Genomic DNA, 27,410 nt, shown 5'->3' on the forward strand with positions numbered 1-27,410 from the left:
TTCGATGGAAGATTTGTAGCATTCCTCGCTTACGTTTCCTCATTTTCTCTACGATTTCATTTACGAGTAGCAGGGTTTGTTCTTTGATTGCCGTTGGTTCAATTAAGGAAGGCAGACACATGCGAGAGAAGGGACAGTTTTTCATAACCAGGCCAAGTGGCCGAGTTATTGCTCTGTACTTAGACCTTCGATACTTGTCAAAGCAAACAAACGCTCGCTTCATACTTTTTTTTTTTCTCTTTCTTTACTTGCGTTCAACACATTTCGAACTCGCTATTACACGCTGTTCCCTAGAATTAATGTCTTCAAAATATTCCCACGTAAAGAAATCTTTTTCCTTCTCGTTTACTTAATCAGATCCAGATGCAGGTTGAAAATTCATTTCATTTCCAAATTCACCAAACGACATTACCAAAGATTAAGTTACAGGCAATAAAGCATTACCGTTTAATCTTGATCTACACCGATGATGGTGATCGATCGTATCAAACTCATGGCTACCATCAATTTCTATTTCTCCCTCTGCCCTATCTTTCCTTCCATCTTACAGCCATAAGGACAATCTTTCTAATGTAGCTAATATTTTTAACAAGGAAGCAACGATCTCTTCGTTGCTACCGAGAATAACCGAGTTCCTTAGGTGGCGAGGAGTGTTTATATCGTCGATTTGGGGTTGGGAGGTGTTCTGGGCTTCGTCAAGGGAAGAGTTTACAAAGCGGTAGCGATTTACCTTCTCGTGTTTAACACCTTCTAGCTGGATACCACGTGCCATGTTTCCTTAACCCTTTCATTATTCTTTTTTTGAAGAATGACTCAATTCTCGAGAATCGATCAAACGAAGTAATTAAAAAAGAAAAAATTTATCTCCTTCGGCAGAGATGTTGTTGAAGCGACGGTAAGCCGAAGGCCAATACCAGCAAACCGATTGATGACTGTTTGTTTATTGGAATGTACGTCGAGTGGTACTATATTATAGTTACGTAAATACGCATTTGCGTCTTATACACTTCAGTCAATTTCTTGGACCGTTTCGAACGTGAATTTTCTCAAAGGAAACGAGACTAATAAGATGTTAAGCTAATTTACAATAAACAATGTAGAGTATGTCGTCAGCGTGAAGTTATCGGCTGGATTAAACAATGGAAGAGATGTCTTCGAAAGGTACCGCAAATATTTAGTCTCGATCGATCGTCGAACGAGTAACTGTTTATTTTACACTCGGCTAAGCGATCTAGAGGATCATTGAAGACGCGAATGACAGTTCGATGATGTAAGAAATAGTTTTTTTTTTCTTTTTTTCAACGATCCACTATCTGAGAATTAAAATTGTAACATATCATTCGAATAAATGGCTAAGTGGCTTCGATAGGATCACGCGGGAGTCAAAAGCGTCTTCTTCTTTTTCGATGAACGTATCAGGGAGAGGCGAGGATTAAGAGATCAAGTACCGGCGCCAGGATATCCAGGAAATCCGAAACCGTCGCCGTTCAACAATGCTTTCTCAGCATGTAGCTAAGGAAAACACGTTTTCCACGGAATGGGAAAACCTTGAGGGACGGAAAAAGAAATCTGCGCCTGTTAAACTGTTTACGAACTTCCGATTTCGAAGAAAAATAAAAATCATTCGATTCGGTGAAGAATTGTTTGGAGAAGGGTGAAAGAAAAATTGGAGAATTTAAGTTACGATAATCCATTTATTGCTAGTGACTTTTCATACCTCGCTGACGGTACTTTATACAAAAGTTTACAGGCAATTAAACCCAATTGATTAAAAAAAAATTAATTAGAACAGGTAGAAATTGAAATACGAAGAGTTTTATCTTGTCAAGTTAGAATGGAATGAATTTTAATGATAATGAATTTAATATTGCACTGAAATAATCAAGGAAGTAGTCCTACCAGTTACGTAATTAATTACACTCCTTCATCCCTTATTTTTCATAGGTTAATGGATATACATCCTGTACTTTAATTAGCTCCCTGCATTTCTTCTAATTATTAGAATTTTGAAAAAATTAAATGAAACATTTACTCACCATAATCGATGAATAGAAACGAAGATAATGCAGAGGACTAATTAATTCTAATTATCAACTAAGAAACAAGACACTTCTATTTACACATGTAACGTACACTCGTAAACGCGTATTTACAGAACGATCACTTATCGCTTTTTTTTTTTTTTTTTACATCTACTCTATCGACATCGAATCGTTGCAAAAACATGGGTGGAATAGATAGACAGAAATCTATGATTTTATTGCATTTGGTTGGTATTTGATTCCTGTTTCAATTCGAGGGCCCACATATGTTGCGGCCATCCGGTTCTTCCTTTACTCTTCGACGATTCCTCCGAGCCGAGACTCGACGCGGCGTGCAAACACGACTCGTTCTGCAATCAAAAATAACAATACTTTACTGTAATAATTATTCGAACGTTTAATAATCAGTAGAACAGAAATGGGAAACTTTGGGAGAAGGTTTACGACCTTAGGAGGGAAGAAAATACAGCGTGGGTGGCAGGAAAACAGGGAAAACCACAAACTACAGGGTCCGATGGAAACGCGTGTCCCTAAAATGAAATTTGAAATAATCATCCGAAAACCTGCGGTACCTGGCGATCTAACCGCGATCCATTTCCTCCCTTGTCCATTAAATTTCTCCTCGATTTTCTTGAACGTACGTCTTTAAATAGAGGATTGTTCATTCTACGATTACTCCAAGTTTTCAAATAGTTTTGAGAATAAATTTCTAATCAGTAACATTTTGACAATTCGAGTCCTCCCTTCGGATTTATTCGTGTTTCCCTTCAATTTCTCAGCTCCACGTGTCGGAGTGAAACTAAAATCTGGTACGACGACGATAAAAAACGTTTTTCTGTCACAACACGACGGGGACAAATCAAGAATTCACAAGCACGCGAACGGTACAAGAGATTTTTCTCTTCTCCCTCGCTCTTCAACAACTTCGTGGTACGATGACGAGTTTAAGGTCGAGTTTTTAAGAGTCGAAGAACGAGGCCCAATTAAAAAGAGCGATGTTTACTCGATGGCAACGCTTACGAAAGTGTTCCGGGAGAGATTTAGAGTGCATTCGTTCTTCAGTTATTTTCTTATAAAAATTTTAAAGACCTTGTTTTTTATTTTATACACTATTCATACTTGTCGTTCGATTTCTGAAAATATCACCAACCTGATTTCCTTGAGCCGTTTTGTTCCTCCTTCCGTTCGACAGAATTTCCGCTCTGAATGTCTGCGGTTCCTCTCCCTCGTCGCTCTCGAGTACCGCCATAAGATACCCGATGTACGAGGCTGCCAGCCTTAACGTCTTAATCTTCGATAATTTCGTGTCAGCAGGAACGTTCGGTATGCAATCACGGAGATCGGCAAACGCGTTGTTTATACTCTGCGTTCGTCTTCGTTCTTTCTTGTTAGCTGTGTTCCTTCTTTTGGGTCTGATCACGACACCACCCTCTCTTGTCCCTTGTCTCAAATGTTGTTGAAGAGAAACATCCACCTGATTAATCGAGGTGATCGTTGAATAATTGCTGTCTCTTCGATGATTTTGTGGCTGTTGTTGCTGATGATGATGGTGGTGATGGAGATGATGGGGAAGCTCTTGTTGAGGTGGATACATTAGATTCGAGTAGTGTTGGTTGATGGAAGGGTGAGAGTATTGTTGCAAAGGGGAGTAACTGGTCTCTTGGACACCAATTTCTTCGATCAAGGGTGGCGTAGAGGCGGTGGGACTTCCCGCGCCGGAACTACCCCCGGAGATCCCGGAATCCGCACCCCAGTACGTTGATTGGCTGTCCGCGTCGGGAACGTTCAATGGACCTGGATTCAGAAATGGTTGCTTTTCGATTCGATTCCTTTTGTTCCTACTAATTTACTTTAATTAACATTCAGACTAATTTTACTGTAATATGGAAATAAGCTGTGAGAAGCGTCGGGTCGGTGAGTCAATCCTTTTCCCCGGTTTAAAGAATAATAATCATGTTTTAAAAGAATCATCAAATACCACTTACCATATGGTAATTGTGTGACATAATTGTAGGGCTGATGCCACTGCGGATAATAATCCGGTTGCGTCTCGTAACCCCCCAGCATTGCACCCTCTTTGCACACAAACTTTCACTAGAGAATCCACCAATAGAACTATTTAATTTCGTATAAAGTAAACACTAATTTGTCACACCGTTCACCGTTCACCTTCCTCATAGAATATTCCTAAAATTCACCGCGACACCCAATGACCGAGTAACAACCCTTTGTTATTCGAATGGCTGCAGTGTCAGCGGAGAAAAATCAGCGAGGTCGCAAGGGATGCAAGAGACATGCGTTTCCGGATGCAGTCCAAGTGCCACTGAGAAGAAGGGAGATTTGGGTGACGCGCACCCACAGCATGCGTTAGCTGCCTGCGTTATCCAATGTAGTGGGTGTAGACACGAACGAGAGGATCGCGTAGCCAAGCAGAAAGGCGGAGCTTCGTTTCGTTTACGCCCATGCGGACTTTTTCGATTCAATTAGTAAATTGAAAGGGGATTCAGCGGAGGGACATGATTTAGGATACCACCATCGGAACTTCCACGTCCTATTCGCGATTCTGTCGGTATCAATCGTGCAACTATAATTTCTTCTTTTTATTCTTTTTTTTTTTTTTTTTTTATTTTAAAAAGGATACCAGGCCCCTTTCAATTCCCTTCACTTCCGATTAAATTATTCAAGAAAAGACTTTGAATTTCACCGAAGTGTATTCTATTTTAAATTCGTGGCGGGCTTTTAATCTGAAGCATCGAGCCTTAGTTAGTCGAGTGGCTTTCGATAAAGGTCGCTCCTTCCACGAGCGCCGTAATTAGCGGCAAAAACGGCTGAAAATAGTATCGGTCAGCGTACGAAGCTCGCTTTCAAGCCAACTTACATGCGTAAGTGGCTTTATCTCCCTTTTTCCCAGGGCGATACTTCTCTAAATGACAAAAAACCATCTTTCTGTCACAATTGATTACCGTCAACACCATCGTCCATCAGCTTCTTCGTCGACTCGGTGTCTAATGAATTAAAAATTCTATCTTCCAAGATAGGAGTAAATTAATTCAATCAACCGGATGATCTAATTTCGTACCAGAGAAAATCTTTCATCTCGAAAGAGCAAAATTTTGTTTGAAACACGCTGCCAATACGAAAGGTTCAAAGTGAAGTTTAGGACGATAAAGATGATTTAAGGGTCATTTTCCGGGAAGGAGCATCTTTTTCGGTAGCGCCTGCCGTCTCTCAACCCCTTTTCAAACGCGATCAAAGGACTCTTCGATGACTCGGTGGCAGAAGAATGTTGCGTCGGTGTTCCTTGAAACGCGACACCCGTGTTCGAAATTTTTATTAACCCAGATCAGGGAACACCGTGTTCCCTTAACAACTACCCACTGTGTACTATCGTTCAGGAAGAAAAAGGGTTTGTTTATTATTCCAGAGGCGAAGAGTAACCGTTTGTCTCTTCCTCTTCTTCCATTTCGATAAACTTTCTTCGAACCTTATAAATATTAATGTCGTTTTCACGCTGAAAACGGACGGTACGTTGTAAAATAATAAAGTTTCGAGGGGGAAAAAGTTTTGAATGGGAGAAAGTAAAGAGTATCCACGTGCATCCATAGTTGACGGTTTTTAAAGGGCTGTCAGATTTTCATGAATGAACCCGGGAAACGGACGTAGTAAGCAAGAGGAAAAGACGAGCGTCTAGTTTATGATATACAGAGTACACGTGTACGCAATGTCACTGTTTACATTTTCGATTTGTGACACCGGAACTGGCCACGGTTTTCTTCGTACCCCTTCCGAGGATTCTTCCTCCTCTACCTAATCTTCTTCCTCTAATTTCATTTCTAACAGTTTGACTTACGATAGTTCCTTCAGGTAGAATAATAACGATAGATCTGAAGGATGTTGACCTAAAACCGGTATTTTCATTCGATCATCTCAATTTTTGGTCACTGTTTTCTTGAAAATTAGGACCACACGGGAGTTCGAAGAATCATTTTTATAAAATATTCTTGGAATGGTGAATCAATAAAATTTCCAGATTTATACGATTACAACTTCCAAAGTATTTTACAATTTCACGCGGTTTATTTCATTGAATTTTAGAGTATATTTATTTGAGATTCGAGAGTTTACTTTGGGCTAAATGAACGCAAAGTACATTGGACGACCTCGTTTCCATTCGACACGAATCGCGAACGATTCGTGATACACAACAAGAGATACAGCAGATACATTACACGATTTACAGAAATCAGTTACACGAGACATGGATCAATAAACGTTAGATTTGAGCGTACAAGATTAACAGAATTCCAAATGATCGTCTTTCGTAGATTATAGGTAAGGAATAGAGAGAAGTTATTGATGAGAGATCTGAATTTTCCTAGCTCGACGAGTAATACCGTGTCTGTGTTGGTCTTTTCTATAGGAGTATCCATTAATACTCGGTAACGCAATAAACTATATTTAGGGGGCGGCATGGCGTACACGTAGTATGATTTGATATCTCCTGAAACGCCACATGGCCCCTCTGAATTTCTCTCTTCTATCCTCCTCTCTCATCCCTTCCAATCTTTACTTCCTCTCTCTTTATCCGACACTGGAACATCACTATTTACTCGTCTTACTTTTGCTCCTCTTTCAGAGATTAACTTTTAACGATTATCGATTTCTTTACAAATTAATCCGGATGCTTTCTAATTTCCTTTTCTTTAAAATTCAGAAGAAAGATGGAATCATATTTTAATAATGTCACTCATGGCAGATTTGAAGAAAAGGTAGTTCTTGAAAGATCGAGGTTTCGAATTAGTCGGACGGGAAGTTGAAGAAACCGGGGAAAATGAAGAAAGAAGAGAAGAGGAACCACGTGTCATCGCGGGGAAAATAAATAAATTCCGGTAGCTGCGCTACCGATAGAGCACAGAACACCGTCGTTCAACTCTTTGTTTACGTCTGCGAGTCTTTCCTGAAAAAAAATAGCCTACTTAACGACGGAAATAATAATTAGTGAACGGGTAAACCCCTATGAAACTCGAGGCCACGAGACTGGCACGCGTTTCATTAAGAAAAAAAATCTCCAAATCGATGATTAATCATTAGATTTTTAATTACCATTCTCGGTTTATTTTCTTGTTAAAAAGTTCGACCGAAAACGTCTGCCAGCTGAAACTTCTACGTACCTCTTGATCCTCTTATCACCGGAAGTCTGTTTAACCGCGATATCTATTAAGTAATAATCGCGACAGCTCCACACGAGTACTAATAGGAGGGTAAGAAAAAAAGGGAAGAAGGGAGAGCGTGCGTCGCATGGCTGTTTGCCGATAGAGAGGGGGGGAAATCCTGTCCAACCCCACGGTATCAGCCCCTGGAACACGATTCGGTGTCTGCTACTCGACTCGGGGGTGTAAAAGTGGCGAGGGGAGCATTTGGACACTCAGACGTTTCGAAACGCCGGCGCTTTTACGGTGGTGGGATGCAATCCAGAACACCTTCTTTCTAATCACCCTCTAATCGCTTCTGTCTGTTTGTGGGAAACCGCAGCGCACCCTTCTCCCTCCCCTTCTACCCTTACGATTGACGAATGCACTTTAATTTCTCTCTTCTTCGTGCTATTGTCGTATGATTACTTTAATTCAATTTGCTAATTGATTATGTTAATTATACAACGATTTAGATACTAAAATTTTTTAGTAATTAAAAAGATGACACCTCCTTCGGTTTCTTCGGTGACATTACACAAGTACTCGATGAAAATTCCCTGGACGTGGAAATTGTGACGGAAAAGCACCGTTCTCTGGAAAGGCGTGGTAATCGGTCGCCTGGCATCAAAGGGAAGAAATTAGTCGCGTTTAGAAGTGGTTGCTCGATCGCGCGGCGTTCTCTTTGACAACGTTTTCAGCTCTGTCAAGAAGTTTCTGCGACCAGACCGGCGACCAACCACTCGACCAATCACTTTCTTCGCTATCTACCAGAAGAACCAGAAAAAATATGAATGAGAAAAAATGAAAGATCAAGAGTAATAGTGTACCTCTACAGGGATGAATTCTTGAAGAGGGCAGAAAAAATGGAATATCCTGAAGCAAGCTCCATATTTTTCACTCTTGCCATGCTGTCTGACAAGTAAGATTACAGAATTTTTACTTAAAATGCTATTAATACCTACGACCGATAAATAATTAGCATTAACACGTGTATCGGGTCTGGCGACAATCGGGTATAGAACCAGACGCCTATGCTTATCGCCAACAATTTACTACACCTTTTTTTCCCTCATCAACTTCTCGTAACTTCGTAATATACATTTATGAGTGTGACTCACTCGATTAGCATCCTTCGATGATGATACATCGTTTAATTCATCACTTTAAATTACAGATATTAAAATAACGACGCTTAATAGTCAGAGGTGTAATTTGCAAAATTTTCAATTAAAATGATTAATTGGGTAATTAATTAGCGCGGCGAGCAGCACGTGTGGTCGAAAACAGGAAAACAGGTGGCAACTTTGGTATTTATGCGACAGGTTGTCCCGGTCAGAGAAACGTCCCATGGGATTGTTACCGTTTAGGGTGAATCCCTTTGGCGGTAAAGGATATTCCCGGACGTTCCTTCAACTCTGCTCGTAACACTCCGTACACGACAATTAATTCTAGCGGGCCGGAAACTGTAAATATTAAAGTTTATACTCCTTCATTTCCGTACCATTGATCTCATTAATTATGCTTGATATTCTTATTTTTCTGTTTGATTTATAATCCTTTGTGTAAAAAAATGTAGTAGCCATTTTGAAGGTAACGGGTGAAGAAGAGTCGGTAAAAGCTGAAAAAGAATAAGAAGAAGCTTGTCGAGAAGGGAAAGAAGTGGATGGTTACGCCCTTGTCTCAAATTACTTAGGACGGAGGTCGTAGCAGTAGTGGGCGTCGATCGGTAGGATCTCTTACATGAAATTCGATACCGATTTTTTTCCTCTAAATGCCACGCAAAATTTTTACTGTAACTTGTTCATCTTCCTATTTCTGCATCTAAAGAACTTCCAACCCCTCGAATCCCTCTGACTGCAGATGTGAAAGAGGATAAGAATGATGCGAACGTTGAAGAGAGTAGTTGACCTTCGAAATTTCACTGGCGCCAGCCACACTCGTCTAGAATCTTGTCGTTCAGAAATTTACGAGTTTTCCCTTTACTTTCGGAGAGAGAATAATCGCTGACGTAGGTAGCCGAAAAGTTTCGTCCCTCATGTGCAACCACTTGAGATTCTTTCTTTCCTTTTTTATTACTGCCTCTTCGTATTTCACACTCGTACCAACTCCTCAATTTGTCCTCTTCTCCTCTCATCTTCTTTATTACGATGAAATCGAAGTTCATTGAACGAGGCTGCTTCGAACTCCTCTTCGTTTCACACGAAAGCTTGATGGAACAATTTCTCTGTTGGTAACGCACCTTGCTTCCGGTTCGGCGTCTCCAGTTTCAAGGACACCGTAAGTCCGATCCCGTTGGACGTTCTCCGATTTCTAGGACACCGATCCCGTGTCCTGGACGATTTTTTTTTTTTCGCGATATCGACGGGGAGGGAGGATGAGACTGGCGCCGACCACCCTCGACGTTTCTCTTTTCTTCTGTCAACGAAAGAAACGTCTTCCATAGAGGAAGAACGCGTGTCGCGCGCCACCGTGGAAGACAAGTAACGCAATAAAACGTAACCGGACCTCTGCGACACAATGCACCGAGTTGGCTGCATCTGTTCGACGTTAGCTACCCCGGTCACAATGCACCACCCTTGCAATCGTCTCAACCCAACGAAGGAAACACGGTTCCTCTTTGTATCTGGTACGCACGTGCATGCTTTTCACGATGGGGACCTTGAAAAAATCTGCGAGACACTCTTTAATTGGATAGAGATGTATTTTCTACTAGGACTTGCCTTTTTTTTAAAAAGAAACCCAGAATAAATTTTAGGTAAATTAACTTGTCGATGAATCAGATGCAATTCAGGAGGATCGTTCTGTGTATTCAGAAAAATCACCCCAAGAGATTGATATGTTCTTCATAATCTCATAAATGACGTTCGTGGAACGCATTTAGTTATTGGCGAAGAACGAACAGCGAATCGTGATTGCGTAAATTGGGGTGTCGTTTGAAGAAGGACTTACGACACCCCGTGGCGACAAACACAGAGAATAGATTTCAGCCGGTGGTCGACATCTGCGAGCCCACCGTTTTTCCGCAATGAAAACGTAACGGAGCACTGTTCCTCCGTTCTATTGTCTTCTGGATTTATTTATGTGCCTTTTTTTCCACGCGTTATTAGCATGCACAATGAACCGGTGAACGGAGTTTAACCATATTCATTGAAAATGGAATATTCATATTTCATCTTCTTCCATTTATACGATTTTTGAATTGCAATTTTGAAGGTTCAAGGAGGAGCATATTTTTTTTTTACAAATGTTAAAGGTTGAAGTGTACTTGACCATAGTTGTTCGTGAAAATATTGGCTCTATTTTCCCACGGCAGGAAGAGGGTCCCAAGGGCGTTTTAAGCACGTGTTGCTACTGCACTTGCAACCCTTCGAACGCCGCCATCCCTCTGTTAAATAGTGTCATCGAATTCCCACATATCAGCCAGTGTTTTGGCAATCTTTCCTAACATTTCAAGTCACCCCTACTCAATTTTCATTTTCCAATCTATTAATGGGTGGTAAAAGTCGCCCCCTGATATTAAAAGATGGTGAGAAAAATTTATTCTTAACGCAAAGGGAAAGATTCCACTTAATTTGAAGTGACAGTGACAACATAAACCCACACCGAAATAAGGAGAAAAAGGGTTTCACTGGAATTTTAGGAAAATCAATTTCCCGAAAGAGCCCTTTTCCCCAATTGTATCGATTACTTCCACGGACAAAAACAAACGGTCTAGTCTCTTTTCAGTTTGCTGTTAGTCCCTCTCAATGTAACTTTTTGGAAAAGAGAAATACATACAGGGTACACGTGTTAAGGGTAAAAACACCGGCCTAAATAAACTGTGAAACCAACCAACAGTGGTTAACGAGAAATTATATGATAAGGGATATTAAAGAATAAACAGCTTTATTGATTGTATAATTTATCTCTGTTTTTTTTTTTTTTTTGTAAAACGGAATATTGATTCGCAATTCAAGGAAAAAACATTTCGCGTTATAAAATGTACTACTGGATAATTACAATTATATAGATAGTATATAATTATGAGAACAATCGGTGTTATAAAAAAGTTCGTGTCCAAGCAATAATAAAATTAATTATACAACTATCGTATACTTGACAAGATCCAATGATCTCTGTAAGTTTCAATTCCCCAGCTTCAGAATTGATTACTCTATGATTAAAGGAAATTTATAATACTGTACTTCGTATTAACTAAGTTCGTGGTAAAAAATTAAAATATTTGTTGCATAAATATTGAATAATGGATTTTTCTTATTACAAAGTTGTACGAGGTGTTCGACTACGGATGATTTTAAACAACTTTTTCCTTTATCAAAATGCTCGCTAAAGTTTCGTTTTTGAATTATGAATTAAATACATCGCGCAACGAGTGCGCGCATTGCGCAGGCGCAGCCGCCGCAGTGTCGGCTTCGAACCGACGCGCAGTAGAGTCAGTTTGTTCGCGACCTCGGTCGAGCGCGGTTCTCGTAACCTTCACTCACGCGGTCGAGCCTGCGCACTATATACGCTCCAATTCGGTGGTGTCTTTCATTAATAACTTAAAAACTAAGCCTCGGCAAGTGTTTTGGTGAAAGAAGAAGTTGTCCAGGATCACTTCAGCTACAACCCTCCCAAGGGATGCTCATCCAGTCGAACACCCTGTACATCTAAATCTTAAATCAACCACAACCATGTACGTACAAGACCACCATTTTTTATCGTTATACAAAATTGTCGATAGTAAGGAAAACTTCCGAAGCCATACCCACATTATAAACAAATAGAAACATGTCATTTATGAATAGTAATCACACATTTTATTAATTCCTCACTGAATAAGACTAGTAATGACAGTAATTACGGTTTGTACAACATTTATATCGATTCGATAAAATATTCGAATTTCGGTAATTCGTTAAATTAGGTTAGGTTAGGTTAGATCACAATTAAATCAGTTAAAATATGCTCTCACATGCGCTCACTCTGCCTAACCTAACCTACGTCAATATTATGCTATAATGTGGGTACAACTTTTACCCGATGGTATTATTAGTAGGAAGAATTACGCAACGTTAACAGCCAATTTGATATTTTAATTAAAATTGTAGAATTTGCATTAAAATTTAAAATACTTCGATTGAATTTATATTAAAGTCTCTACTCATTGTTGCCAATCTAAGCTACCAATAACAATGAAAAACAACAATACTTCTTTCATAACACATGGAATGCATCTCTCAAGGCACCGTATTTTAATTACACTTTAATTCGATATCATCAACGGTCTCACAGCTTATTTGTACCTTTATTTCCTAACTGTAATAATTATGCGTTCTCATTAAGTTATTATAAACGTCGATGGATCAACATCGACTACGTATACAGGGCAGGATTGAAATTTTGTTACAATAATTCTTCTCATTATTGGATCAAAAATTCCATCCCTTGTAATTGGTCCCCTATGGACAGACGTCAGGATATTCTCTTTATAAATGGTGTCTTTAAACTACATAATAGTACAACTGATAATATATTGATTAAATAGTAAACGTAAAAAGATATTTACATCGTAGCTTTAAGTTCATCACCAAGTTATCTCGTTTCCCAAAACGTCACATCCGTAAAGGATTGTACTGTGGACAGATGAAAAGTTTGAACGTCTAAAAAGACTTGAACTTTTCATCTGTGCACAATTTACCTTGATACTCAACATCAACAACCGCGCCAAGTAAATATATATAGCAGTAACTCAACGATACAGTCAATTACCAACGCAAAGAATCCTTGGACCGATAATAACAAATCATTCCAACGAATCAACAACCTATTTCTGCCTCGTTCTTCAATGTCTTTTCCAATTGAACGAATACTTGACCTGCAAGTATGTTCAATTTCGATCAGCGTATCCCTCGATCAACTTACGTTCACCGTTTCCGAGTGTCTAGATCTGTCTTTCCTCGACAGATCATCACTGATGATCGAATTATAACTCCGATCCAGTCTATTTTCATCATTTCCCAGTTTCAGGGAATCGTCAGAGTCCGAATCGAAACCGTTATTTTGATGAATGTTCCGAATTTTCGGCCAGGTGTTGTTCTTCGATTCACCGGTCACGAATATGAAAGAGCACTTGTCCTCGCGGTCGTGTTTCAAATCCTCCGAACAATTGGTGTCGAAGATACCTTGTTGATAATTAACGTTCCCAGCGGAATCGTATACGCTCTCGTTACTAGAATCATTCGAATCAAAGCTAGTTTGTGATATGGTGGCTGACGATTCTTCGGTAGATCGATAGATCTCTTTGCTCGAGTCCAGTGAACCGAAAATCTGTTCTTGATTCGGTTTGCAGCCCAGTTTCGATTGCCTTTTTATGTAGAAAAGGAAGGTGCGATCTAGGGTCATGAACGGCATCTCGAAGCAGAGGGTCCAGACTGCTGATAAAAGCAAAGTCAGGCAGAGGTTGCTGAAGAAACTGCGGAGCTGAATAAAATTTTTCCCATTTAGATTATTGGAATTTCTTAATGATTCTTTTGTAAATAATTAGTACTTACGATTCCCATTGTCGAAAGAATGCCAGTGGTTCGAACTGACCCGGCCTCTGTCAAGAGAAACACATAGTGACAAAGGTAGGCAGTGTAGGTAAGCTTACTGAAGGGCACCCATCCCTTCCAAGATAGCAATTGACCTACGATACCTATTAAATAGAAACATGATTATATTACTAGGACAAAATTTTAATTATGAAAATGAACTGTGAATTCTCGTACGTACCGGCATATCCATGAACGCTACAAAAGATGATCCACGAAACAGACAATGCAAATATTTGCCTGTGAAATCCTGCATAGAAACTTGCCTCCAGTCTGTCGTAAGGATGATCATCGTAATACATCCATCGAGGGAAAACAATGACGAACAATCCGGAAAAGACTGCGACCAACCAACCAAAAATCACATACATCTAAAGAAGAATGAAATTTAAGTGAATTTAAGTCAGATTTAAAATGAGATTTGTATATGTACGAGGAAATACTTACACGGTGAATTTTCAAAACTCTCAATCGGTATTTGTATAAAATATAACCGACAGCCAATCCAATGATGTAAGAGCCGTATCTACTGTAAACCTTTGTGTAAATTTGTACGTAAACATCCGCCACAGCCTGGATACTGATAAAAAAATAAAAATAGAACGATTAGTACAGACGATATGCAATTTGTTTGCTTAACACTTTGATGGTAATTCTTTCATTTATTTCTGTTTAAAATACGTGGCCATCAAAGTGCTAAAATATTTTTAATGTCAAGCGAGTGCATGTTTGTGAAAAGGTAAATGGAATAGCAAGCAATGAATAAGCAGATTAGGCGAAGGATGTAGTGATAATTGATGAAATAAATCAGACGCAAATGTGGTGAAAGTAAAATACGGATAGAATGATAGGAAAAGATGATACTACGTAAATTATCTACACTCACTCCTTGTAATAGAGCATAGTTCCAGTGAGCTCGAGACTGAATGTTATTAAAAACGGTATAAGGATTGATGCAACTATGCCAAACGCGAACACTAGCCAGAAGAAGATTTTTCGCGTGAACTTGAGCATAGGGTACAAGAAAATCGGCGACAGCCAAACCAGTTGCATATCGGTTGCCAAATACCAAGACTGAGACATGCACTAAAAACAGAATTAAGAAACAAAGTAAAATTATTCAACAGAAATAGTGATACATGTGTACAGTAAATCATCCCAAAAGTTAAACAGTATTATAAATCATAAAAACAGTGGAGAACAGAGAATGGCAATGATAGAAAAATTAATTTAAATAAGCGAATTGAAAGAAGATTATGAGATTTCATAGCTCTGTCTGACTAATATCATTTATACTACTGCTGCTGCATTTCTTAAGTAGTAATCACTACGAAAGCGCCGACTTGTCATACGAATCAGCCTCATTTTATTACACTTACCATTCTATCTAGATTAACGTAATTGTTCACGTAGAGTAGATTCGTCCACCAGTTTTCTCGACAATAATCCCTGTTAGCGCCAACCCATTGATCCCAATGTGGGCCAGAGCCAAATTTATAGAAGATAGTAGTGTAGAAACCGATCATCATAGCATATGCTGGTGTTAATCGTAGGTAACGATGAAGATATAGACCAATCACGTTGAATTGCCTTTTTATGTCCTTCTCGTTCTTCATCATTTCCGTGTATGCCATTAAGACTCCGCTTATGAGAAAGAACGTGTCGGTGACAATGTTTGCGTTTAGCACGAACATGTTGGCCCAGTTCGTGTGCATCTATCAAGGGAAAATATAGATACGTAAAGATATATAGATTGCAAGCTTCGAAATTTCTGAATTCTCAGTTTCCTCTTACCTGTGATATCTCGTTCAGGTTCATCTTAACACCGACAACCTCGGTGTAATGAGTGTGACCATAAATGATCCAGCAAATGCTGATGTAACGAAGTCCATCCAAACATTTGATCGAATCTGTACGCCTGTCCGTTTTCAATAGATTCTTTCCATTCGTGTAGATCGAGAACGAACTGAGAAGAATATCTTTCCTATCTGTATAAATATAATACTTGTTATAACATTTAACGTTTAAGCGTACCAAATATCGTTTTACTAAACCATTAACATCAGAAGAGATTATTTTGTAAAATAAATGAAAACGTTTGAATTGGAAATTTACGAAGATGCATGCAGGAAAAATTATGTATTATGTACCCGGTAGAATGTTCATTTACGTAAGAGAACAAACAACCCACCTCGGTTTAACGTACTCAAATGGCCTTGTTTAGCGATGTCGTAACTGGTGCTAGCGATAATTATCACCAGGAATATCGCGAGGACCGATCTGAAATTTCATATCAATCACGTTAACCAGTTTCGCACAAACGGATTATATAAATATTATAAATTTTTATAATTTATGGTTAAGTACATCGTAAAATATGATATTTCTAATTGAACAATTTCTATAAGATAAAGTGGCGATAGATTGAACCTTGCCCTCGAAGTTTCAAGTAAACAACTACGCATTCAGTATTGCAATCTGATAAATTTACTTACATATAAATCCTGTCGGTTACGTCAATAACAGGTTGATCCGTTTCTGCGGTCCGGCACGATACGTTTACAACCATGTCCACGCGATCCTCCACCTTCAAAGGGTCGAGGGCGAGCTCAAGGGCTTCTTGTATATCCGTGTGGTTGCAACTAGATGGAACACACCACATCCACTCGTAGAACACCGTACGACCAGATTTCCATTTTCCGTACCCCTGAATCGACGAAAGCCAAGTTTCTGAGATTGTTTGTTGGGGAAAATTAGGATAATTAAGAAAATGACCGCGATTCGAATGATGATATTCTTCGCGTCAATCGTAATTCCATGAAACGATGAAATAAAAATGATATTCCTACTTGGAACAAAAAATCATACGTTCTAAATACGTTTTTTTTTTCATCGCAAACAAATAAAAGCAAACGATAAAATTAGCAATCAGGAATGTTATTTTTATTGCCAAGTAATCTGTACCAGTTTCCTTTACGTGTATAATTATACGACGATTCAATTAATGAATTTCGTGTTAATGAAGTACAGATAGCAGGCAATAAACAAAACTAATCGTTACGAAGATGAACGTTAATTGGAAAAGGGAGATTTCGAGTGAAATATAAGTTGAAATTAGTTGATTTCTGGATTTTTGGTTCAAAGATAAGCAATCTTGATGCGATACGCGTCGAATGACTCGGTAAAGATAATCATTAATAAGATCAGCCGATGATAATTTTTTCGAGCAATGACCGATAAAGTGTTCAATCGATTCGGGTTCAAGCACATTATCAGGAAGAAAAAAAGTCCCGTTATCATTTAATTTTCAAAATGTCTCTTTCTTTATCCTTTGCTCTTTTATCATTGCATTTATCACGTTTCAAAATAATTTATCTATCGCCTCACGATATAATGTTTCATGGTACCGATGATGTTAATTAGGTTAATGAATGAATTAATAGAGATTCACTCACCGACGCAATGGCAGCATTGACAAGGAGATCACCCATATCAGGCTCCCGTGGTTTACCATTGTCCTTAGCGATTTCGAAATTCACCTTGGCACTGCAGGCCTTTCCGGTGAATCCGTGTCCGCTTTTCACCAGCAAACACCCGTCGTAATTGCCTAGTTGCTGGTAATTGCCCGTGATTACACCCGGTGGAATTTTCACGGACGCGTCGTACACTGGAATTCAGAGGAAGATCTTTACACTCTTCTCCTTATTTTTTATCAATTACTAGCAATGAGAATAATTTTGAAATTTCAAATTCCGAGCTACCACAGTTGCATTATTAAAATATAAATTTCGAGTTAGCATTATTCTCATATTTCCATTAATTATTCGAGAGTCCCCCAGTCGATAATTGCAAAAGATTCGTGGAATCGGGTGATATGTTGGGAAAGGGTAGAAAAACGATTTCCATCGATATTTGAGGATCGCGGGATCCGCGAACACGTGCCGGTCTCTTTGGCATTTAATAATCGCTAGTGGTTTATCAGAAATCCACTGGAACCGGTTAACGTCAGGCGTCAAGGAGTTCTTCTGTCCTCAATCTTCTCGATGATTTTGAAAAAAAAAAAAAGAAAAAAGAAAGAAAGAGGAAAATTCTACTTTTACTGTGTAAACAACGAGGTGACTGAACTCGATTCACTCGTTCACACGTTCCCTATCGAGCGGGTCACCGATGGCCCACGGGGTTTAACTTTGTTCTTCGAAAATTAACGCGATATGGATTATGGTAAAAAATGAATCAACGATACTCTTCGTGAACTCAAATTCTTCGAATTTAGAGTTCAGTGTACTGATAAGATAAACGAATAATAAAAAACAACTATTCTTACGGTAAAACAGAAGTCAATCATTAAACTTACGACCGAAGATTTTCCTCGTTCTCTTTTCCTCTTCTTATCATTTTCAATTCTTTACAAAATCATTTTATTATCGGTTTCATAATTTTCAGTGGATTTTCGATTCATATTAATTATTGAATAAAACACATTTTTATTAGGCTGATTGTTAATCTCTTAAATGGGAATTAATTTTAATTAATAAGAATAAACGAATAATAAAAAACAACTATTCTTACGGTAAAACAGAAGTCAATCATTAAACTTACGACCGAAAATTTTCCTCGTTCTCTTTTCCTCTTCTTATCATTTTCAATTCTTTACAAAATCATTTTATTATCTGTTTCATAATTTTCAATGGATTTTCGATTCATATTAATTATTGAATAAAACACTTTTCTATTAGGCTGATTGTTAATCTCTTAAATGGGAATTAATTTTAATTAATAAGAATATCACACGGGAAAGAAAGAAAAATTTATCATGCTTTCACGGTTGCCATGTATATAACATCAGAAATCGAGTTTGTATCGCAATAATTTATCGAGGGCGACGTATTTAGGTGAACGAGAATCGCAATAAAAATTGAACGAGATGCAAAACGTGGGATGACCCGTGCGATACTGCGTACCTTGACTTCGAAACGTGATTGGAAATTAGCAAATATCGAATATACTATTTCCATTGTAAAACGTGATGCAAATATTAATATTTCATGAACTAAATAGGAAAAGATAGATGTTTAAAAAAATAGAATTGTTATAAATAGAAGGAATCGTCCACATCGATGTTGATTAGCGATACGATACGATAGTGCAGCGGCTCAATGTCGCTCGTTCAATGCACGCTGCAACTGCACATACGGAAGTGCACCACCGAGAGGCGCGAGATATAACAGGCGGATGGGAAGTGCGCGGTGAACTGCGTGAATTGTGAAACGGGTCGGCAGATAAGGGATTAATGGGGAAAAAAAGTAGCAGCCGTTGCGATAGCTCGGATTTTTCATTGATTCGAGATAGCTAGGATGCATTGGTAAACAATCAACCGATCTGGTACTTTGCTGATTCCGCTAGTTTCGCGGTTGGTACCCTGCGAAAGGAAGTGATCAACGATATCGTCGATTGGAAATATTATAACTCACCGGATGACCTAATATATCTATTTGACGAGGCGCATCGATACACGACCGCGGCCGTGTAAACACGATCGGTTACATAAACGCCGGCTTTGCTTCTAGATATTGCGCAAAACTGTAAACGTCAATAGTGCAAAACGCGAGAAACGAACAATGCGAATAAATGATCTGTCGTTGAAAATTTTCAGTATCGACTGGCAACAGATCACGTCGTCATTATATCGTGGAAACGATTCGTGGAATCGGATGTCTTTTACCTCTCTCAGGACCTTGAGATCGTTGACTCGATAGGTCTGGGTTAGGTTAGATAATCTCAACTGTACACTGGTCGCAATTTTTATTGTTTCGTATTACACTCGTCAGATTTTTCTTTTACCGATCTCTAAGTGGCACGCGGCAAACAATTTCCTCGAGATCGTTTAACTGCGCCATCGATCAGGATGAAGGAAGCTGCCTTCTCCTACGCGCATCTAGCTTATATAATTCACAACCGCGTTAATATTCTCTCGAAATTCAGATAAGGTAAAAAATACGTGATCTCATGCAGGTTCATCGATTACAAGGCTTCTTTCTAAATCACAATTCGAAGATTAATGACATTCGTCTTCCTATGTTCTCTCGTTAAGCATTCAATTCTCGGCATTCTGTTTCGGAATAAAAATGTTGCATTCGACCAGCCTTGAACTGCACGCGATCACGCGTGCAGCTTGTTTCTCGATCTTTTTATTCCCGTTCCTTTTCAATCGGTTCCTGAATCCATCTCTGAATAAACGATTCGTGGAAATGAAAAAATACAAAGAAAGGATACCGCGTAAAAAACAAGGAGAAATCAGAAGATCGATGGGAATCTTTCGAGCACGTTGATCGGCACAATGGAAATCACTATCGTGACTCGTTCGAATTAAAATCGTCAAGGACATTTCGTCCATATTAATAATACATCGAATAATTTAAGCAGGGAAAGTGAAATAACGTTACGAAAACGGTGCTTGTTTGCGATCAATGGAAAAAACAGTAACAATTGCGTTACGATGTATCATCGAAACGATAGTTATTTAGTTGTGGCGCCAGAAATTGATAAGAGGATGCAGAATCAGAAAGAAACACGTCAAAACGTTTGTCAGACTGCGGCGTTGCACATTGGATAACGATATCGAAATTAGCAAAAAAATCCGTTAAACCGACGTTAATGAATAGCATCGTTAGAATTAATGAAAGACTAAACGTCGACGATAATTTCACTGATTGTCATACACGGTGAACAAGTAACATTGAAATTAAACGGATATTCTTCGCTAATTTTCCCACCGTTTTACCATTTTTACCATTTCTTTTTCTTTTTCTGGTCTGGTGATCGGAAAGAGGAAAGATCGTTCGATCATCGATCAGCGAGCAAAAAGACCGACTTCGATACACAAGGACGGTCAACGGCACAGACGTTATTCCTTATTGACCCAGTTCGTGCCTGTCTCATGACGCACATACCGATACAACGCAACGGCGTGCATCGTACGAACTTTTCGCCTTTCGCGATTCACGTTTCTCGGTATCGTTATTTGTATCTGGCATTTCCTCGTCACCTCGGTATCAGTGTCATTTTCATTCGAATCAAGGAACGCGTGCGAAAGGACGATGGAAAATGTCAGATGAAATGTTGTTGCCAATACCTGGGGTGCTTGACCGGTTCTAGGAATTTCTTCCCTGTAATTTCCTGAAAGCTCCGCGGCAAGGTACGATTAATTGGAAATATCTCGAGGAAATGTTCAATCAATAGAGAATTATTGTTATTTATACTTTTCTGATAGTTTGTATAAATGTCTAACCCAAAGACCAAGGAGAACACCCGGCCTAGAATAATCAAAAGCCACCGAAATCGGCAGAATTGATATTCAAACAAAGATGAATAAAGCTTATTTCGTTGTAAAGTTTCGAAACGATTTGTCGAAACGCTAAGATAAATGAAAGGTCGTACGGTGGAAAAATGTGTCGAGATAAGAGGGTGTAGCTTAGAGTGGTGTGTTTTGTTGCATCTTACAAGTGCTGCTATTTGTTTTCAATCGAAGTTCTGGGGAAACCGACGCGACGTTATTCCTGGATATGATGAAAACGAAGATAAATGTACAAATAATAATTATTCAACTATGATAATGTTATTCAACGATTAGATTTCCTTGTTTATTTTCTTCTACTATTACGCACAATTATCCAATGCGTTCGATTGAATTTTCAAATGTTAATATTTCTCACAGCATCCAACCGAAGAATATCAAAGAAATCGTGGAGGTGTTCAGGTATATAGGTTTATCTGTCTGCAAACTTGTCCGACATGCAAAACAGCTCGCGAAACATGTGTCACGGACACGGTTTGCAAAATTCGCCCGGGGGTTATCCTCGTCGCTCTTCCGACAGGCTCGTTCGGTCCCCTTGTCACGTGGCCAACAATTAATTTATAAACAAAAACCACGTTATGACGTAATGTTAATCTCTATAGATTTCTTTCAATGTCACTGATATTGCTTCATCGAAACTTGCGATTCCGAATATGTATGACCAACAATGTGCATACGTCGCGTCGTCCAAGGACGATTTTCTTAACACTTTCGTGTATCCGTGACTTTAATATGTACTTTAACATCATTTTACGACCTATATTGCAAATACATGTTTCCATGTCGTCTGCAAAATATTGCTAAAATTTTATTAATAATTGAAAATAATTAGCCTAGTAGGCTAAGGTACAGATCATTGGCGACCCTCGTTAAGAAGATAGAGTGACAAATTTTTGTAAGTCACACGATAAAATGTGCAACAGAATATCAATGCGAACTATTATGCAATGATGTGATCTTCGGCGAACATTATCAGTCGAGTACGCGTAAATTTCCCGTTTATCTTGGTATTAATGGATTTACGGGTCACCGGAGTGCGGTGTAATTAAAAGCGCGAACAAATAAGAGAAAGAAATATTATTTCTCATTGCGCGACCCATTGTTTAGTTCACGGCGTAATTTTCTTACGTCGTATCGACACTTTCATTAATATGATTAGAGACAATATTGTGATCAACAATCACCACGTTTTATTTTCGATTGGTTACTTTGCACAACGTTTCGAACAATTTCAGAAATTTAATAGTAACAAATTGTTCTTGCAATTCTTTGTAAAGATAACGAATTTCTTAAAGTTCCACGAATGGGCACCTTCGTAGCATTGAAATTTAATTTATAATACTAAGAAACCATTCTTATAGTGTCTTTAGAAAATGTCTTCGTGAAAGTTCCAGAAGCTTTCGAAAAAAGAAAAGGGACAGAAATGTGCGAAATTCCACAAAGTTGCACGAATGACATTTTCCACGATAAATTGCCCGTTCATAACATTGAAGCTTGACCTTAAGCTGACGCAAGTAGACATCAGCAAAGGATGTAATCGCAGCAAGTATAACAAATAGCGTTCATTGTTAAATCACGTAATTCCCAGAAGGAAAGTCGGTTAATTTTCGTGACGACGATAAATCGTCAATCATTTTTTAACTCGTTACTTATCAACACCAGCATTTCCGTAATTTTTCTATTAATCAACGATGATTAACCGGAAATACCATAAAATATGTATTTTTTGTAAACAATAGAGAAAGTTCGATGAAATTCAATGAAAACTATCAATTATTACCGAACAGAACTTCTCTTCAATAAAATCGCAGAAACTTCGACGGTTACGAAACGTTTTCTAAATGTTTCTTATCGAAGTTTGATAAATTTCATATTGCGATAGGTTATGGATCGAGCTTATTATTATATTAATATCACTAGGTTAATTAAAAATGGTTTGAACCAATTAGTTTTTTATCAAAGTATTATAGTTTTACAAATTGATTTTCTATCTAAACAGTTAATTCTCTATTACAAAATCATTGATGAATAATTTTATTGTCTCCCCTCATCATCATTATTATTATTATTATCTATTTGAAAAGAAAAATCTTTGTAGCGATGTCATTGAAGTCTCTGAGATAAATGTAAAAATTGTTGCCTAGTTTTAGGGGCATGAGCCCGAAACCAATTTAGCCCACGACTATTTCTATTTTCTTTCATCCAATTGCATTGCCTTTCTCATATAATTACTTAATCACATGTAACTCATAACAATGCAATTGTTTTGCAAGTGCAAGTGACACATCTAATTAAAGTGCATCAAAAGTCCAGGAGTTGGACTTGTATCAAAAGTGCACAATTGTGTTATCAAAAGTTAAGATTAACTGTATTTTATAAAACAGTTAATTTTGCCCGATATATTTGCACTAATTCTGGACATTGATAACAACTAGAATACAAGAATTGTAAAATAAGCTTGGCAGAAAATTTGTCAAATTGTTAATCAACGAGTTAACAAACACAAATTGATCCTAAAAATTTGGCAATATTTCGCATAACTCTGGATATTGCTTCATGCTCGTTTCTGGGACTCTTCTTACATCTTTGCTAAAATTTATTACAATCTCCATATTCCATATAATTATTCTCGATTATGAAATTTCATGAAATTCATTTTCGATCTCGTAGGTCATACCGCTTTACATTTATCTGCAAATATTCCCAGCTTTCTGTCGTCTTATCGAAAGAATTCAATTCGTCGACATGTGATTCTTCGACGGTAAATATAGACCGGTGATTGTATATCATAAGGTGACTCTTGTAATTTTATGAATCTTATTCTTGATTCATTCTAGAAATTACTTAATTGAACATTACCGAAGATCAGTTCCTTGTTTACTATGAACAAAGGGGAAATTGAAGACGATGGCGATTGATCAATCAGTTTCGCATGAAAGAAAGATTGTAATTGCAATCGTATCTTCATTTTCCACCCTAACTCATCAAATAATTAAATTTCTATGTTCACACGGGTGATTTTTAAACTATACGAATTGTTCAGCTTCGCAAACTCTTGGACAGCATAAATTTCATTTGTCCGAGATGACTCAATCTCTGCCAGCGGCAATGTCTGTACGTTTTTAGGACACGCATACAATTTTCGGCTCCTTTTCATAGATTGCTCAATTGGTTTCGCAGGTCAGCGAACCGTCGCCGAATTTCTTCGGCATAGAAATGAAGCAATAGAAATCGCCGCAAGAATACCGTTTGATCGATCTAACTATTTAGAATTCGTGAATATTAGCCAATCGTTCGTCGACTTTCGGTTATCGTCTGAATAGATATCGCTGGAAATCTTTGTTTCGCTCGAACAGAAAACGAAGGTGAAGGAAGAATTCCGAAAGAAACCGTCCTGCATTAATTGCTGGAAAATATTATTATCTGAAGTTAATGCAACCAGGGGAACGAAAATATTTTTCTCAGGGAAAATGGTAAGGCAACGATTACGTTTTATCGTCTTGGATTATGCGCAAATGATTATACCTCCCGTTTTATTGTGGATTTCCGGCTAAGACGTTGCTAAATGGTGAAACGATTGATCCAAGAATCTTGAACAATGAATAGTGTTAATGTTCAATGACCTGTCGTATTCAACTTAGACCTTTCTCAAATTACTTTGGTAATTTGACAGATTTTCTGCTAAGACATTTTGGTTTAGGCTAATTTCTGTTTAAGTAAACGAATATGTTGGCAAAAACGCGAGAAGAAAACTTATGCACATATTTATGATTATTTTAATTAATTGCTATCGAAATTTTGTGTTTTATCATTGAAACCTTATACGAATCAAAAATAACTTAGCGGAGCATGTTGATAAACATACCTCATATGAAAAATTAAGAATTTATTTAATTACAAAATGAAACTTTAACGCTCTTAAAATCTTTGCTGAATTTTTATTTTAGAAGATAGACATAAACTTGCATAAAGTTTATACATGTACATACGTAAAATGAACAATCTGTCGTTAAAGATACGAACGATATCTCGAATCTCTTTCAATGCGGCACATTTTGAAATTCATGATAAATTATCGGGAGGTCATTGGAACGAACGAATTTTACTGAGTATTGAACTTGACATTTTTGCACGATCGATTATCTTTAAAAAAAAGTTATCAGTTCTTATCAGTTCTTAAATTTTAATATTGACACGTTGACCGACACTGAGAATAATGAATCATGTGTGTAGGATAGTTTAATTTTTCAAATATATTAAATTGTGGATAAATTTGAAAACGAAGAATGTTTCGAAACACCATAACAATAATATCAATTAGTAAATTCACTTAAGCGAACATGCGTGTCAATCATACTGACGAAATGTATGGTAATCTACATAATTAATGAGTTCGTATAGGGTGTCTCGATATTAAAAAAGTACAACCGATAAAGTTCACCAACCAGAAAGAAAGAAAGAAAAGAAACTGTATCGAAACTAATTGCTAAGCAGATATAGAAGATTTTTCTTAGAATAAAAATCGATATCTCGGTGAACTTGGTCGTGTTATTTATAAATTGTGTTCAAACTATTGGTCGTTCATCCCGATCGAGGCGCGAACGACGGTGGTGTTCCGATGATTTTCTTTTTGCATTACATTTGCTACCGATTCAATGTAAACAGAATTAATCCAGAATTAAGATACATCGATTTCGAAATCACGTACTTCGCTAATTGCGAATGATTGATAGCTGAAACATCGATTGATTTGAAAATCGGAGGCATTGGAGGATTGATACTTGAAATCGTTAAAGAATTGAAACCTGAAAACTCGAATGTCGTGGATTCCATTGTATGATGAAACTTAATTTCCTTTGTTGAGAAACACTGAACTGTAGCGAGGGATTTTCTTGCTGACGTTATCAAATTCTCTTGGAATTTTCTCGAGTTCGATCCCGATGACGAGAGACAATGCCGTCGATGATCTCGGGTCTGCAGCATGTTCACAATGCACCTCGTTGCCCGATAATTCGGTCAACAAACCCATCCTATGAACCCTACCAGCATATGCAAACGCGATGCATCTCCTGCCTTTTTATTTTTTTTATCTGTCCCCTGTGTGCGTGTTTTTTCCGCGATACGAAGATCGAAGCCGACCTTCTTCTCAGGAAACACTTCGCCACATTTCTCTTCGACTCTATCCATCCACGTTACCTTCTTCCAAAATGGCGGGGTTTCTTCGACCGGCGCCAACGTTCACCAATTATTTTCCATTTAAAAAATCGACCAACCAAAAAACTATCTTTTCATACTTTCTACTTTTCTTTTCCTAATAAACCTCCATAGCAATCAATGCCTCGATTAATTAATAACTTTGACACTGTTTCTTAAAAAATCCTCAGTCGTAGAGAATCACTTGAAATCAAAGAAAATTTTAGCTACTCCCTTCGGATAAAATCAGTGCGCGGTGCAACGATTATCATTCTTATCTATCGCTATCGATAGATGCTGGTAGATACGAATCGTTGTTCCACTTGATTTCCAGCATCTCTTTCAGACGATCGATCATTTTAGTAATGCCCAAATTGTAAGAAGAAGCTCTCGATAGATATAGGAACCGTGTCCTAACGTTAATTAAGAAGAAAATAGAAAAGGGTGACAAAAATACTTACTTTGAAGAGCCCAAGGTGCATATCGAGCAAGTTCCTTCAAATAAATCTCGCTGTCCTTAAGGCATTCGACGGATGCTCCATCGGAGGGTGCGAAAGGTTTCGCGAGTAGATCGAATAACACGGTTTCCGGTTTGTCAGCTGTCATTTCCGGCACAACTAGTCCAAGTAACATAAGAATTGAGAGACATGGACATAGGTAAGAGAGATGCCGGTGAAAAAGGATGGAACGCAACATCGTGAGCGAGGGTAATTAAGGTTGGCACACACGTGCCTTTTCGGCCGAAGCACGTGGCGTGCACTGTCACGTGTACACTCGTGACTTAAGTTGATGTTGTACGCGGTAAAAGGAGCGTAACAGACGTCAAAACGTGAACTGTACGTTCTGTCAATCGACGGTGCATTTATATATTGCCTCGAGGCGCTGAGAGGGGTAGGGTCCTCGATGGGCACGTTATCGATGCGACGAGGATTACGCGCGCGTAATGTGTCTCTCCTCCTTCTCCTCCTTCTTTGAACTGAGAAAATGAGAGAGAGGAGAGTGGGAGAGCGGTATCCGTGGTAGGAATTCGACTCGATCAGAGAAACCAAGTCGAATG

General features: G+C 38.3%; 2 protein-coding genes across 5 annotated transcripts; both read right to left on the reverse strand.

Annotated features, from left to right (window-relative positions):
* Positions 1 to 1,563: 1,563 nt before the first annotated feature.
* Positions 1,564 to 4,426, reverse strand: Hand (heart- and neural crest derivatives-expressed protein). Its single transcript, XM_034337051.2, has 3 exons — positions 4,028 to 4,426; positions 3,193 to 3,836; positions 1,564 to 2,392 (listed from the first exon to the last, which is right to left on the reverse strand). Exons 1-3 carry the CDS (start codon positions 4,107 to 4,109, stop codon positions 2,258 to 2,260), a joined length of 861 nt encoding a protein of 286 aa, XP_034192942.1. The 5' UTR covers positions 4,110 to 4,426; the 3' UTR covers positions 1,564 to 2,257.
* Positions 4,427 to 4,714: 288 nt separating this feature from the next.
* Positions 4,715 to 27,221, reverse strand: LOC117609987 (nose resistant to fluoxetine protein 6). 4 transcript variants are annotated; one of them, XM_034336828.2, is made up of 11 exons: positions 18,406 to 19,063; positions 17,262 to 17,473; positions 16,302 to 16,513; positions 15,998 to 16,086; positions 15,601 to 15,794; positions 15,186 to 15,521; positions 14,693 to 14,892; positions 14,254 to 14,386; positions 13,988 to 14,177; positions 13,768 to 13,910; positions 4,715 to 13,696 (listed from the first exon to the last, which is right to left on the reverse strand). In XM_034336828.2, exons 2-11 carry the CDS (start codon positions 17,295 to 17,297, stop codon positions 13,130 to 13,132), a joined length of 2,100 nt encoding a protein of 699 aa, XP_034192719.2. In that variant the 5' UTR covers positions 17,298 to 17,473; positions 18,406 to 19,063; the 3' UTR covers positions 4,715 to 13,129. The 4 variants fall into 4 exon arrangements, with proteins under 4 accessions (XP_034192719.2, XP_034192728.2, XP_076546857.1 ...); XM_034336837.2 differs by having other exon boundaries at positions 16,302 to 16,536; XM_076690742.1 differs by lacking the exon at positions 18,406 to 19,063 and adding an exon at positions 18,161 to 18,284.
* Positions 27,222 to 27,410: the final 189 nt, after the last annotated feature.

Source organism: Osmia lignaria, chromosome 10 (assembly GCF_051020975.1).
Source record: "Osmia lignaria lignaria isolate PbOS001 chromosome 10, iyOsmLign1, whole genome shotgun sequence".
Taxonomy (NCBI): Eukaryota; Metazoa; Arthropoda; class Insecta; order Hymenoptera; family Megachilidae; genus Osmia; species Osmia lignaria.